This window comes from Rattus norvegicus, chromosome 2 (genome assembly GCF_021556685.1).
Source record: "Rattus norvegicus strain SHRSP/BbbUtx chromosome 2, alternate assembly SHRSP_T2T, whole genome shotgun sequence".
NCBI classification, from domain to species: Eukaryota; Metazoa; Chordata; class Mammalia; order Rodentia; family Muridae; genus Rattus; species Rattus norvegicus.
The window spans coordinates 73,095,196-73,111,253 of NC_141535.1; the positions used below are offsets into that span (position 1 = coordinate 73,095,196).

The 16,058-nt window shown below is 36.3% G+C and overlaps 1 protein-coding gene across 2 annotated transcripts in view; it reads left to right on the top strand.

Moving 5' to 3' along the window:
• Cdh12 (cadherin 12) overlaps positions 1-16,058 on the top strand; it is a 1,210,919-nt gene that overhangs the window by 786,313 nt on the left and 408,548 nt on the right. For both annotated transcript variants that reach the window (XM_087621288.1, NM_001427475.1), the window contains 1 exon segment: positions 7,299-7,705. In XM_087621288.1, coding sequence (XP_087477414.1) covers positions 7,475-7,705 — 231 coding nt within the window. In that variant the 5' untranslated portion in view covers positions 7,299-7,474.

The following is a 16,058-nucleotide window of genomic DNA, read 5'->3' on the forward strand; positions in this document are numbered from 1 at the left end:
AACAACTTCAACAACAGCAACAACAACAACAACAACAACAACAATAACAACAAAATTTTAAAAAATCCACACAGTACTCAATCCATCTTCTTGAATTTTTTGCTGCGATCTGGTGTTTTAAAAGCCCGATGTTTGGTAAATATAAACAGAGACAGGGAGTGTCGTCATACACTGAAAATATAGGGTCATCTGCTTACTGATGAACTGAAAACTTAGAAGGAATTCGTATGGAGTTTATTATCATAAAACAATAAGGTGCACTACGCAGGTTCTAGTGCACATGTTCTAACTGAATGAAATTTAAAGTCAACTGCATATGCAATTCTACATATAGAAGAATCTTGTATATTTCCCCAATACAAATGCCACTTGACAGTTAATTAGGACAAAATCATGACATGATTTCTTTAAAGACATAACAAAAATGTACCTTCATACCAAAGTCTGTCTTTCTATTGATTATTTAATTAACCTATTTATTTATTTTTAATGATTTCAAGTCTGGAGGTCATCTTTAAGTTCTTCAGTTGTCAGGGAGATTAGACTGGTCACGAACTCACATCTCTGACTCCAGAACTGCATTCACATTTCAAGTTAGCTTCAGAAAAGCCAGGCACAGATGGAAATGACCTCCGGTCCCCTGTGCCAAGGTCTCAGCATCACTTTGAAATCTTGCTGGGCTGATAAGCTGAGCTCTCGGGCGACCTTTGAGAATTGGCAGCCATTTTCCCATCATGGGAATGCACTACTTCTGTCAAGTAGTGGTTATTTTTCTTCTCCTTTTAGAATTAAGCAAACTCTTCACATCCCAAGAGTGAAAGGTGCAAGATCTCTTTTCTTCAAAGTGTGTATATTAACCCGAGAGCTTGAATGTCTCTGTTTCTTTTTTTTTTTTTTTTTGGAGCTGGGGCCCGAACCCAGGGCCTTGCGCTTCCTAGGTAAGCGCTCTACCACTGAGCTAAATCCCCAGCCCCGAATGTCTCTGTTTCACAGAGGAACAAAGTGAACCCATGAAAACTCCTCAACGTGTATGAGTCTGCAATGCCTGGTCTGTTCTTTTTTTTTTTTTTTTTTTTTATCATTATTAACTTGAGTATTTCTTATTTACATTTCGATTGTTATTCCCTTTCCTGGTTTCCGGGCCAACATCCGCCTAACCCCTCTCCCTCCCCTTCTACATGGGTGTTCCCCTCCACACCCTCCCCCCATTACCACCCTCCCCCCAACAATCACGTTCACTGGGGGTTCAGTCTTAGCAGGACCAAGGGCTTCCCCTTCCACTGGTGATCTTACTAGGATATTCATTGCTACCTATGAGGTTGGAGCCCAGGATCAGTCCATGTATAGTCTTTGGCTTAGTCCCTGGAAGCTCTGATTGGTTGGCATTGTTGTTCATATGGGGACTCGAGCCTCTTCATGCTCTTCCAGTCCTTTCTCTGATGCCTGATCAGTTCTATGAAAACAATTTGGTTAGGGTTTTAAGAGAATGCTCTGTTTTGCTTGGAGTTTAACCATTGATAGCTTTTTCATTAAATAACATTTGGGCAACATAGTATAATATTTAAGGGTGTGAATCCTAGCATTACTCTATTCAAATAAATCCTGCTTATGGTTTTTTTTAAACTGTGATTAAAGGCATAAGTTCAACTTCCGCACCACACCATTTTTTCTATGAAATGGGTATAATGGAAACACTATGTCTGCTGTTTACAGAGGTGGAATATGAAGCATTAGATAGAACAAAGTCTGTATTTAAAGGCTCGCAATGATCTCTCAGTAAGTAATTTATCCATAGATACTTAATGGATACTTTCCAGAACCAGTATCATGCTGTCTAGATAGTTAGTTCTATAATCTTGCCAATCCAATTTTCAAATAATTCCAATGACAATGAAAGGTTGGTTTATTTTTATTATAGCCAAAAGGTGAGATGTCTTATTTATCTCCCCATAGTGCCTGTGCCCATCTTTTAACTTACAGAACGTTGAGAGGTTGAGGAAAGATACGTATGTAATTTCAGCCAGAAGAATGGTTAACTGACCCTTCTTGAAAGGGAAAGGGAAGTTAGTTACCACTTGCCTCTGTTCTGTGTTACAGACACCATGTATATTCAAATCTATGTTTATGAAATGGAGTTAGAAAAATGACAACTTTGGAAGAGAAGAAAGCCAAAGAGTTTGTGGTGTATCACATACACACCCAGCTGGGACTGGAATTCTCGTTAAAGCTTATTTGCCATTCCCTTGGCAGAAAGGGAATGAAGTCTTTATGTGATACATTGTTGTAGTTGTTGTTGTTTGTTTGCTGTTGTTCTTGTTGTTGTTTGGTGAAAGGTTCTCAAGTGAAATTTCCACTTGACCTTAGAATACCCTCTACAACTAAGAATGACTCTGAACTGATCCCTTTCCCTCTACCTACTATGCATTGGGATTATAGGTGTATGCTACATGGACATCTCTTCAAGTCCATGAGATTAAACACACTGCTTGTCACATACAAAATGAAACCAGTGTCTCTTTTCTACAATATGTTTTTTCTTCAACCAAGATATGCACAAAAGGTTACTGTTAGAATACTCTAGATCATGGAGAAGAAAATTGTAAAAACAGACACAACTACTCCTTTGTAGCTTTTCTTCTCTATATACTAGACCCCAAAGAATGAGCAGAGATAGATATGAATGTTGCCTTGATAGCAGTAGTATTAAAGCTTAAGTGTTTGTATTCAAAGTCATGGCTGTCTACAAAGACTGTTACATTCATGGTTGTCAACTGTAATGTGAATTAATATCTCTACACTCTGAAAACCTTAAAGTAGTAGAAGTCATAAAATTATGCGTAGCATGTATATATGACAAGCAATAATATGAAAATAGATCAACTAGCCAGTGTTTTGAAAATACTGCAGTGCATTTATTGTTTGAGAATTTCACCATGAATATGGCGTATTTTCATCAAATCTATACTCCATTAGTTCCCTTCAATAAATCTAATCGCCTAATCATTTTTTCAGTTTATACTTTCCACTGTAAACTTTATGTGTTCCCTCTGTCCCTCCCTCCCTCCGTCTCTCTCTCTCTCTCTCTCTCTCTCTCTCTCTCTCTCTCTCTCTTTCTCTCCTCCTTCTCCCTCTGTCTCCCTCTCTCGCTCTTTCTTCCTCCCTCCCTCCCTCCCTCTCCCTCCCTCTCTCTCTCTCTCTCTCTCTCTCTCTCTCTCTCTCTCTCTCTCCCCCCCTCTCTCTCTCCTTCCTTCATTATTTCCCTTTCTGGGAACTCACTGTGTCCACTTTGTGTTACCTGTATGTGATGGGTGCGAGACCTATCAACAGAAGTATGAGTAGCCTCTCAGGGGTTGTCTTTCTGAGGAATCCTGACTCTCCTTTGCAAATTAGCCATCTTTGGCCATTAGACCCCCATTTCGAGGTACGATTTTATAGCTTCCTACCTGAAGATAAAATGACAAGAATTCTGACTGGTGAGATATAACTTAGGACACCCAAACTGAGAAAAAGAAAGTAAGGAAGCCAGGAAAAAATGTGGAAAGGGCAACACAAATTATAATGGAAGTCTATGTAGCAAAATCTGAAAAGAACAATGGACATTCAGGTCTGAGGTCAGCAGCACTGTGTTCCTCTCTGGACTTTTCTGGGACTCTAGTTCATGCGAACGTCATGACAATATTTAGCATTCTTTTCTGTTTAAACGGTAAAATAGTAATCAAGTTTGGTTATAAAATACTTTTCAGCTTACCAAATTCAATTGAAAATGTATGATAAAAATATGTTCTTTAGCCTCTGCAAGCAAATAAAACCTAGAGGCAAATGTTTACTGAATATCTAGTAGATATGATCATAGACATGATCATGTTAGATATTAATTGTGAATGTTAAACATAAAATTATTATATAGAAGTAGTAAGCATGGCTTCACATTATCCAGCTTTTTAAGTAGTACTATCCAAGAGAAAGTAACGTGTGCCACAAATGTGAGCTGTGTACTTAATTTTAATGTTCTTATTATCTAACATGCCAAAATAGCAAATGTAAACAAAAGAGTATATCTATCTATATCTAAACTATAACTATATGTGTGTCAGAATGTATCTAAATAATAGTCACATTTTGTTAAAAAGTAATAAACATAGATTGTAGTGAGTTATTTTATATCATATATTTTGTATGAGTAACTTGAAAAGTGGTTCACATTTTGATAACTACTTCCTAAATTTCAAAGAAATAGCCTAATTATTGCAAGTTGTTGCATATTGTGTTGGATAATATAAGTTAGCATTATATGATCATTATCTTGTCCAGAATTGAAAGAGTTGATAAAATAATAATAATTTTGAATTTGTCAAACCAGAGTCAAAATTATAAACCACACAAAATACCACACCCTGCTTAAATTTTGCTTACAAGAGTGCCAATGTAGAGATCACTCAGAGGAGATCATTTGAGCACTGTCCACCATATGTTTTAGTTCATTCATAGTAACATGTTACCATAGCAAATGTTTAAATTAGAACATTTATGGATAGTATTTTTGACAGCTTGGAATGATCCATAATTGAATAAATTTGGAGCTGAATCACAGTTGAAAGGTTGACAAAGTGATATATACATAAATGTGTGTGTATGGACTACTATGGACTGGTCTATCTATAACTACACTGGGTAATGCAAACACTGCTATGGAAAGTAGCACTGTTGCCATATGTGTACTTTTTATCAGAATGTATTAAATAGGTTATAAATTAATATAGTTTTGTCTCTATTATTTTCTATTATTTTATCTATTATTTCTAGATACCTCCTGTATCTTCCTTAACTGAAGCAAAGGATTGTGTCTTCCCTATTATGAATGCTTACTTATTGTAGTTATCCAAAGAGACTGTATTAATATGCATATTATATTTCTTTATTTGATTGTGTGTGTGTATCCTTTGTACACATATTCATGAAGCATAGGACTTCTTAGTTTGGTTATATTTTATGGTCATGGATCTACACACCTGACATACCTCCTTCAGCCTAAAACTAAAGTTATGCACAGATATGCCATGAGAAGCTTCTTGAAGGGCTCTGGGTTATGAACACGTATCCTCATTCTTACCCAGTTAATGTTAATTACTAAACATTTCCCATCGCTCAAAATGCTTATTATGAAAAAAGGATACAAACTCCTTGCACTTAAATGCATAATTCAACAGGACTCTATTTCTCCCTATTAGACGTACACCATATATAAAACAATTCCCACATATTTAGTGTTTTTGCTTTAAAAATTATAGAAAAATCTTCTTTCTTTTATAATATAAGGCTCAGCAGTAGTGTGGCCTGTCAATCATTTCCTTTGCAGAAGAACCATTTTATTTCAATGAGAAAGCATAGTGAAATTTATTATTACACAATAAAGACATCTTCTCTCACAGAAATTAGAACAGTAATTAAATATTCTCTACTTTCTACATTCAGATGTCCATAGAAGTCATTTCTTACTTTTTATTAATAATTTCCTTATTGTATTAACTGTTCTGGATAGAAACAGGTGGGAAACTTTTAAAGCTATAGTAGAAACTGTACTTTATTTATTTATTTGTTTATTTGTTTATTTGTTTATTTATTTATTTATTTATTAGTCCTTAATTTTTTTATAGTCCCTCTCCTGATCTGCCCACCTACATCTCATTTTTTCTTCCCTATCTCCAAGAGGATGTCCCCACCACCCCCTATCCCACCAACCTCCCCACTCCTTGGGGCCTCAAATCTCTTGAGGGTTAGGTGTATCTTCTCTCACTTAGACTAGACCAGCCAGGCCTCTGCTGTGTATGTGTCAGGGACTCCATATCAGCTAGTGTTTGCTGCCTTGTTGGTGCCTTAATGTCTGAGAGATCTCAGAGGTCCTGGTTAGTTGAGACTCCTATGGGGTTGCCCTCCTCAGCTTCTTCCAGCCTTTCCCTAATTTAACCACAGGGGTTCCTGGCTTCTGTTCAAATGTTGGGTACAAGTGTCTGCTTCTGACTCTTTCAGCTGTTCTTGGGCTTCTAGGAGGGCAGCCATGCTAGGCTCCTGTCTGTAAATACACCATAGCATCAGTAACAATGTCAGGCCTTAGAACCTCCCCTTAAGTTGTATCCCAATTTGGGCCAGTTACTGGACCACCTTCCCCTCAGTCTCTTCTCTGTTTTTGTCCCTGCAGTTCTTTTAGACAGGAGCAATTCTGGGTCAGAGTTTTTAACTGTGGGATGGTAACCCCATCTCTTCACTTGATAACCTGTGTTTCTATTGGAGGTGGATACTACAAGTTCCCTCTCTCCACTCTCGGGCATATTTTTTTATTTGATATATCTTTGTTCTTGATGGTATGATCGTTTCAATTTTCTGACTTCAAAAGATTTTTGTTTGTTTCATTTCCATTGTCTTTCCTCAACCTTTATCTATTTAGCTCTAACCAAAAAATCTTGTGAATGCTTAATGGCCATTTTCATTGATTATTTTATTTATTTACATTTCAAAAGTTAGCCCCCTTATCTGTTTTCCCTCTGCAAACCCCCATTACCCCTGCTTCTACGAAGGTGCTCCTACTCCCACTCACTCCAACCTTATCTCCAAGCATTTTCCTATGCTGGGAATCAAAGCTCCACCAGACCAAATGCCTCTCCTCTCATTGATGCCAGATAAGGACATCCATCCTCTGCTACATAAGTAGCTGGAGCCATGGGTCCCTCCATGTGTACTCTTTGGTTGGTTGTTTAGTTCCTGGGAGCTCTGGTGGGTCTGGTTGGTTGATATTATTGCTCTTCCTATGTGGTTGCAAACCCGTTCAGCTCTTGAAGACCATTTTTATTAGCATTCTTTGTTATGGAAGAATATGTGCCATTGTCTGTTGCATATTAGAAGGAATAGTTATAATACTTTACATTTCTAATGCACAGGGTAGCTGTACAGAAACAATGCTGCACATGCAGTAGGAAAAACTAAAAAAGCTAATCTACCACAACAATGAACTCTTACCATATTAATTTCTTCCCTCTCTAGGGTAATCATTAAATATAAATATGTACTTATTTTGTGTAAATATACATCTTTCTTCTTTCTTCATTGTAATGAATAATTTTAAGCATGTATAAAACTTAAGGTAGTTAATTCAAATGGTGGAAGAGGATTAAGTATTCACCAAGTAATCAAGTTATAACTCTTTCCTTTTCTTTTCATAAATATCAGCAGATGTAATAATAACTTATATGAAAGTTACCTTGAGGTTTCATAAGTTTAATGTATGCTTGTTTATCCTTTTTTAGGTCTCCTTAGATGGAATGTCATAAACCAGAAACTTCCAAAGCATCAATGTGTGAATTACTGTCACTGCGCTAAAACAGAAAGCTCAGTGGTCACAGACACTTCAACCCTGGATCCCACCATTCTACATTAAGTACTGGAGTATTTATTACTCTTCTGTAGAAGAAAGACTTTGCCAATGCTTACAAGGAACTCTTTATACCTGCTTCTCTTGATCCTGTTTGATGGAGGTCTCCTAACACCACTGCAGCCACAGCCACAACAAACTTTAGCCACAGAACCAAAAGACAATGTTATCCACCTTCTGGGGAGACGGTCCCATTTCCAACGAGTTAAACGTGGCTGGGTATGGAATCAGTTTTTTGTGCTGGAAGAGTACATGGGCTCCGAACCTCAATATGTGGGAAAGGTAATGCCAGGTTTCTTTTGACAACTACTTGATAGGAAGGGGGAGTAAAGATTGTATATTTTGTACAGATGTTTTGCTCAGGAGTTGAACAAACCAGTGACTAGTCCACTGTAACTGCAATCCCCCAGACTTGGTTTCTTTCTGTTCCTGACTCTAGCCTGGGTAAGCCTTGCAATATCCCATTTTCTCTCATTGCTTCTATTTTCAAATTCCCCCGTTATTTTGATAAAATAGTTTATATTTTGGTTTCCTTTTTTGAGGACAAGAATTTAAAATGCTTAAACAACATTAAAGGTATGGGCATAGTGTATCATTATTCACAGACAGTAAATAATTTTTGTGCATTTCCAGCATCAAGGGAAAATCTCCAAGCATAAATGCTATAATTGGTATTTCTTCAGAATCCTGCTATGTCCCTAATGCTTTCCCTTTAGAAAGTGGCATACTATATAGAGTTTTTTTTAATATATTTATAGTATCTTGCTTATGCTTCAACAATAGTTCTCTAAGCTTTATTAATTCTGCGTTATTTATTTATTTATTTATTTATTTATTTATTTACTGTCTGTACATAAGTACCAAAGAAGGTATGCAGTGGTCAGAGAAAACTTGTGATGAGTCTACTGCCTCTGTCCACTATAGATAGGTTCCAGCATCAAACACAGCTCACCCTGCCTGGCAGCATTCTTTGTTACACCCTCTGTCTTACTTGTATGGTACTTCTTTCTATTGACTTTTGTTTTGATCCAGGGACAGTTTTAGTAGAGTTTAAAAGAAAAACACCCTAAGGAAAACAAGCAATAAATCTCATCAGCTGTGTTGTTGCCTAGACGAGAAGAGTGGAGGAAAAAAAGAAAAATAAAGATAAATCAAACATAGCAACAAAAAGTGACACCTTTTGAGCTGGTGACATAAAGATGTGTCACATCAGAACAAATGGTCACATGCCTTTAGTGAAGAGTGTGGATGCCTGGAGTATCAGAGAAAGGCTTGCTATGTTCTGAACAGCACTGGCAAGAAAAAAACAGGAAATGGAAATTAATGAATGGATCAATAAATAAAACCCAAACCAAACAAAACAAAAAACAGAAAACCTCTAATCTTCTGAGAAAAGTTGGAATATTCAGTTAAATTTTATTCACCCTAGATCTAATTATGGGGATGGAGCTAGGGAACAGAATTAGCCAGCTATCTCCCTAGCGTGTCTTACATTGTGCACACTTTCCTTCATAAAGAAGGTCCCTCCTTCCAGAGAGGTTGTTCATAGTCCCATTTCCGAGTGATTTTCTAGCAAAATGAAGTATTAGGACTTCACCCCTACCAGAGATTTAGTCTCTTGGCCACTACAGTTTCCTTTAATGAAACTTGATTGAGCTGTAAAATCTCTGCCTAAAAGGAAATAACTCAAAAATTCTTTATGAGTTTGCAGAATCCATGCAAGACATTTTTTACCACAAAAGTCTAGCACTTGCATGAATATTTCTCCTTATTTTTATCTGATAAAGTTACAACTTTATCAATTTCAGAATATACAGCAAGTATATTTTTCTAAAAGAAACTTATTAACTTTGTGCGAATTGCTTAAAAAGTTGTTAACTTGATTTTAACTTTAACTAAAATACAATTACATTGCTTTCTTTCCCAGCTCTCCAACTTGTCCTTCATTTCATCTCAAGTTTGTAGGTTCTTTCTCATTGGTTATTATTACTTTTAAAAAGATTTATTTATTTATTTTATGTATGAGTACACTCTTGCTCTCTTGAGACACACCAGAAAAGGTCATCTGATTTCATTACAGATGGTTGCGAGCCACCATGTGGTTACTGGGAATTGAACTCAGGACCTCTGGAAGAGCAGTCTGGGCTCTTAACTGCTGTACCATCTCTCCAACCCCTCACTGGTTTTATTATACACACAAACACACACATACAAATAAACACACACATGCCTATAAATCCAGAAATATATTATTTCAACCTGCTGATAGTAAGTCATGAAGCTAGTTTAAAATAAAGCTACAAACAAAAGTTGCAAGTAAGGAAACAGAGCAATTCAGAGTTAAGTATACAAATCATGGTAGTTGATCATTATTTATGCTAAGCATTATGAAAACCCAGAAGCTGAGCAGACCATAAAAGATAGATGAATCAGGTGGTAAACATTGAAAACCAAAGAGTCCAATGCAGAACAAGTTACTGTCAGTGCTTACATGAGCACTGACGACACAAACTCTCTCATACACTTTTGAAGAAATAGCTCTCAAATGTGCTACCCTGAAGGTAGTGCATACAGTTTCTGCTTCTCTAATCCCTCAATGTTATCATATAAGCCTATCAATTATATGTATATATATGTGTGTGTATATACATATACATGCACACATATATATATGTACATACCTATATATACATATACATATATACATACATATATACATATATATACGTATACATATATATATGTGTGTGTATGTATATATATGATGTGGATGGGGATGTATATGTATATATGTAGTTTATTTTTTCATTTAACACACTTAGCAAACCAGAGTAATGACAGAGGAGTACATCTTTCCAATTCTATTTCACATATATCAACTACTATAGCTCTGTATATGTTTTCTGGCATCTCCTGAAATTTCCGTCCCAGTCTTTGTTTGTGACTAAGTCAGATATATAGCCTTTAATTATGAGAACAGTAGGCAATAAAGTAAAAATTTTTAAACAAATTGTATGTTCTCCATATACAGTTTCACTCCCCTTCCAATGAATGCAAATGATATGGATCTAGGGATGTAGTTTTGAAAAGAATTCTTTAACATTTTAGAATTTTTATCTTTGGAATTTTATGACAGTGTGTAATTAATCTGACTAAAGGATAAATTATTTAAAAATAGAATTAGAAAGAGTAGGCTTAATATCTAATCTATGGCATCTAAATATTACCATTTTCTATTCGTATGTGACCTCACATTGGTAATAGGTACACATGGTTTTCATGCCGAGATGCATTTCCAGCATAATGAACCAGTAGTTGCCAATATTTCTTTTTCATAAGAAAACCAATTTAAAATGTGGTACATCTACACAATGGAGTACTACTCAACTATTAAAAACAATGACTTCATGAAATTCATAGGCAATTTGGATGGAACTAGAAAGTATCATCCTGAGTGAGGTAACCCAACCAAAGAAAAACACACATGGTATGCACTCACTTATAAGTGGATATTAATCCAAAAGTTCGAATTATCCAAGATACAATCCACAGGCCACATGAAGCTCAAGAAGAGGGACGACCAAAGTTCAGATGCTTCAGTCCTTCTTAGAAGGGGCAACAAAAACATTCATAGGAGGAGATATTAAGACAAAGTTTGGAGCAGAGACTGAAGGAATGGCCATTCAGACCCTGCCCCACCTGGGTATTCAGTCCAAATACATACAGTCACCAAACCCAGACAATATTGATGAAACCAAGAAGTGCATGCTGACAGGAGCCTGATATAGCTGTCTCCTGAGAGGCTCTGCCAGAACATGACAAATACAGAGGCTGATGCTTGCAGCCAAACATTGACCTGAGAAAGGGGTCTCCATTGGAGGAGTTAGAGAAAGGATTGATTGTTGAGGATAGAATGTTTCACTCCTTTAAAAGGGGAACAAGAATACCCTTAAGAGGGAATAGGGAGGCAAAGTTTAGAACAGAGGCAGAAGGAATGCCCTTTCAGAGCCTGCCCCACATGTGGCCCATACATATACAGCCACCAAACTAGATAAGATGGATGAAGCAAAGAAGTGCAGGCTGACAGGAACCGGATGTAGATCTCTCCTGAGAGACACAGCCAGAATATGGCAAATACAGAGGCGAATGCCAGCAGCAAAACACTGAACTGAGAACGGGACCTCCGTTGAAGGAATCGGAGAAAGGACTGAAAGAGCTTGAAGGGTCTTGAGACCCCATATCAACAACAATGCCAACCAACCAGAGCTTCCAGGGACTAAGCCACTACCCAAAGACTATACATGGACTGACCCTGGGCTCCACCACATAGGTAGCAATGAATAGCCTAGTAAGGGCACCAGTGGAAGGGGAAGACCTTGGTCCTGCCTAGACTGAACACCCAGTGAACGTGATTGTTGGGGGGAGGGCCGTAATGCGGGGAGGATGGGGAGGGGAACACTCATATAGAAGGGTTAGGGGCATGTTGGCCTGGAAACCGGGAAAGGGAATAACAATCAAAATGTAAATAAGAAATTCCCAAGTTAATAAAGATTGACAAAAAAAGAAAGAAAGAAAGGAAGGAAGGAAGGAAGAAAGAAAGAAAATTAAAGAAGAAAATGCAAAAAAGCAAAAGCAGTCTAAAACAGGGCTGGAAATTTCTTTATCGAAATTTTTTATTTACATTTCAAATGTTATCCCCTTTTCCTGTTTCCCCTCCAGAAACCCACTATCTCCCTCTGCTTCAATGAGGGTGCCCCCCCCACCTACTACCTCCCACTTCCCTGCCCTGCCATTCCCCTACACTGGGTCATAGAGCCTTCACGGGACCAAGGGCCTATCCTTCCATTGATAGGGCTGGGAATTTCTTAACATATAATTTTTATGCATACACATGTACCATTGTATATAAATATATATCAAATATACATTGTTACTTGCATAGTGGAATTAAAGACCAATTTTTCTATGCCATGATCTTTATGTAACATGGGACTTAAACTGAGAATGCAAGAACAGAGCTCATGTATAGATTAATATTATATATTAGCTGAATTTCATTTAGATGGGCTGACAAAACATGGCTTGGATATATATAGCAATCATGTATCTTCCAATAATACTTAGACATACTTATTTACAGACATATGGAACACAAGACAGAGTTGATTTACAACTGAAAAGGGCTTACAAGTCACCTAGAGGTTCTTCCAGCAATGCTACTTCTCAACAGTATCATCCACTGTGTCCAAATTTGTTGCTGTTACAGCTAAGGGGTATAAAAATACAGTTGAATGTTACTAATTAATAATTTGAAATCCCACAGATTAATAGTTATTATCAAGTTACTACCTTCACTCTATAACTGGTTTGTTTCCAGGTAGCAATAAACAAAACATGTAGAGAGCACAACATTTTATTATAACAGTTTTTCTTGCCTTTGTATATAACATGAAGCCAGTAGTAAGAGTTTCCATCCCATGTGTTTATCTTAAAAATAAAGATCTGGAGCAGTCAAAATAGAATCTATTAGACTGAGCAATGAGGAAAGGGGCTATAGATTCAGAAGAGAAACATGTCTTTCCTTAGTGCTCGCAGTCTATTTTCATAAAGGAATGAAGGCTTCCTCTTTTCTTTCTAAATCATGTCAATAGAAGAATGTATTTCTTTGTGTGTCATATACTTGGTTCTAGTACAGTCAGAAAAAAATTGGGTATGCATTTTTCTCTGTACGGTCTGGTCATTTATCTATTACTCTTAAACCCTTTTGACTGGACTCGGTAGAAGCCTGTGTCTTTTGGCAATCCATTCCTGGTGGTTTTTGTTCAAAAGCTTAGCAGATTCTGCAGCTGCCTCCGTGTTTGTTTTGCTTTGCTTTTCTATTTCTTGACTGCCTGAAATAAATTTTCATATATTTAAAAAAAAAGAATTGAAGGAGCCAAAGGGCCATGCAACCCCATAAGAGCAACAATACTAACCACCCAGAGCTCCCAGGCACTAAAACCTCCCAAAGACTAAAGCACCATCCAAAGATTATACATGGACTGACCAATGGCTCCCGCTGCGTATGTAGCAGAGGATGGCCTTGTTATACATCAACAGGAGGAGAAACCCTTGGTTCTGCCAAGGCTCGACTCCCCCAGTGTAGGGAAATGTAAGGACCATGAGGCAGGAAGGGGTAGGTGGATGGGTGGGCGAATACCCTCATAAAAGAGGGGGGTATAGGATAAAGGGTTTATGGACAGGAAACCTAAAAGGGATTAACATTTGAAATGTATATAAATTTTAAAAATCCAATAAAGAAGGTAAAAAGAAGGCTAATTAAAGTTTAAATAGCTCTACGTTGATGCTTCTGGATTTGGGAATAGAAGTATGACAGCACAGAGAATATTTCAAGACATTGTATGCATGTTTGTAAACAGACAAATGCATTTACGTTCCTTCTCTTTCTAAAAACAGCTTTGAGATTGCTTTTAAAAGATTACATAGTACAGAAAATATACAACTGAAGACTAAGCAAAATAGAAAGCTGAGAAATACCAAGCAGAGAGGTCAAATGAATCCTATCAATGAGCCTCAAATTTGAGATTTTGTTTCTCTTTAAAAAACATTAAAAAGATATAATCATCAGATATCTTCTATTAGAAATCACTTCTTAGGGGAGATAATGAGTTTAATTTATCTATACCACAAAATGGCCCCCATGCAATCTAGTCAAGTGAAAAGCTGGCATCATTTACATGCCATTATAAAAGCATTGATGACTTTAGATTTTAATGTTGGCAGATACTAAAGTTGGCACCTATTCAAGGACAATCACATTATGGCATTGCTTGCGATGAATATTAGTGTATCTCCCTTTGAAGAAAGTGGAGGAATATCTAATAAAAATGACAGTGCTTTCCTCAAAATAAGTTTTTGATTTATTAAAATACTCAGATCATTTTTCGTAATTTAATATATATTTTAACTGAAAATATAGTCTGGGGATTTATCAATGAAAGCACAAGGTAAAAGAAAGGAAAGTAATGAAATCAAAAAAATATGAGCATATGCACATTAACCCAAAATTACTTGGATTTGCACAAGGAGAAGTAACTGCTCGCCTATAAAACTGTTTTGACAGAGCCTTGGCGTATGCATCTAGAAAATACTGCTCATTTATTCTTACAGAAATTACTGACTTGTCATTTTAACAACTGGATGGACTATAACTAGCAGTATTTCTCCAAATTTTATTTTCTAAAAGAAATATATAAAATTAAATCACATGTACACAATGCTTTCAGATCCATCACCTTTTCCTAAAAAGTTGTCGATGCAGAATGCATTATCGCTTGAGACAGTGTTAAGCCATGTGAGGATAAATGGAAATTTGAAGGTCCCCAGGTTGCAATTATAATAGGTAAATTTATTAAATGCTTCCTTTGGGCACTGTTTTAATTGCTTTACATAGATAAAATTGCATAACCTTCAAAATAGAATTATGAAGATTTTTATTAGTATCTGCATTTTAAACATAAGAAAACCAAGGCTTAAAGAATCAAGTAATGTTAACAGTGAATTATAAAACTTATGTACTAAGTAAAATAATCAAGTTTCATTGTAGTAGAAAATATTTTTTCTCAAGTGCTAAAATTTTAATAATTTTCTGTCTTAGTACAATGGACAGATTTTTTTTGAGGTTGTTTTGATGCCGAAAAGGATAGAATTTGATACAGAACTTTCAGGAATCAAGAAAGACTTCACAGATGTTAAAGATGAGTCTTGAGAATTTATTTACTCAATTTTTTCCAAAGGGTAGAATATGAGAATCTTTTTTAAGATCTGAACCTTCAAAGACCATGTTGATCTTAGAAAACCATATTTTAGTGCTCTCAGAATGTAAACCTAATTTTTTAAAGTATGAAGACACAGATCATAAAAATGTTTAATTTTTATATATAAGTAAGCAGTAGGATCAGCATAAATAAAGTGTCATTTAAACTTATGATTTAACATGTATTAGGTCATACATGTACCTAATATGACACAGCTATCCTACATACAAGAACAGATGTATTAGCCTTTGCCCCAGAACCTTATGTAAATTACTGGGTAAAATGTAGACTTTCCTGTAAAGGACAAGGACTGAAGAAGATGCAAAAATAGTATCCTTCCACACTATTGATGAAATTCCAAATTAAAAAAGCCCTTGTATATGTCACTAAGAATAACTCCCTAAAAGCTAACAATAGAGCTACCATATTACCTAGTTACAATACTCCTTGACATGCATCCCAAAGACCAATGTTCTACTACAAAGACACTTGTTAAGCCTTGTTAATTTCCACTTAGCTGGAAAATGGGATCAACTTTCAACTCATGAATAGGTAGTGAAAATGTGGTATGTATTCACAATGGAATTACAATAAGAGCAATGAAAATGAAATTTATACATAGATAGACCTCAAAATTATTATATAAAGTAAGTTCAACCAGACTCAGACAGAAACACAAACACTGCTTGTTCTTTCTTATTATGTACCATAGTTCTAAATCTTTATATGGGGATATATATAACCTGGAGTGACCACAGAGCATGGGCAGGTAAAAATGAACTATGTGTGGATGGGGGCACAAGGATCTAGCGACAGGG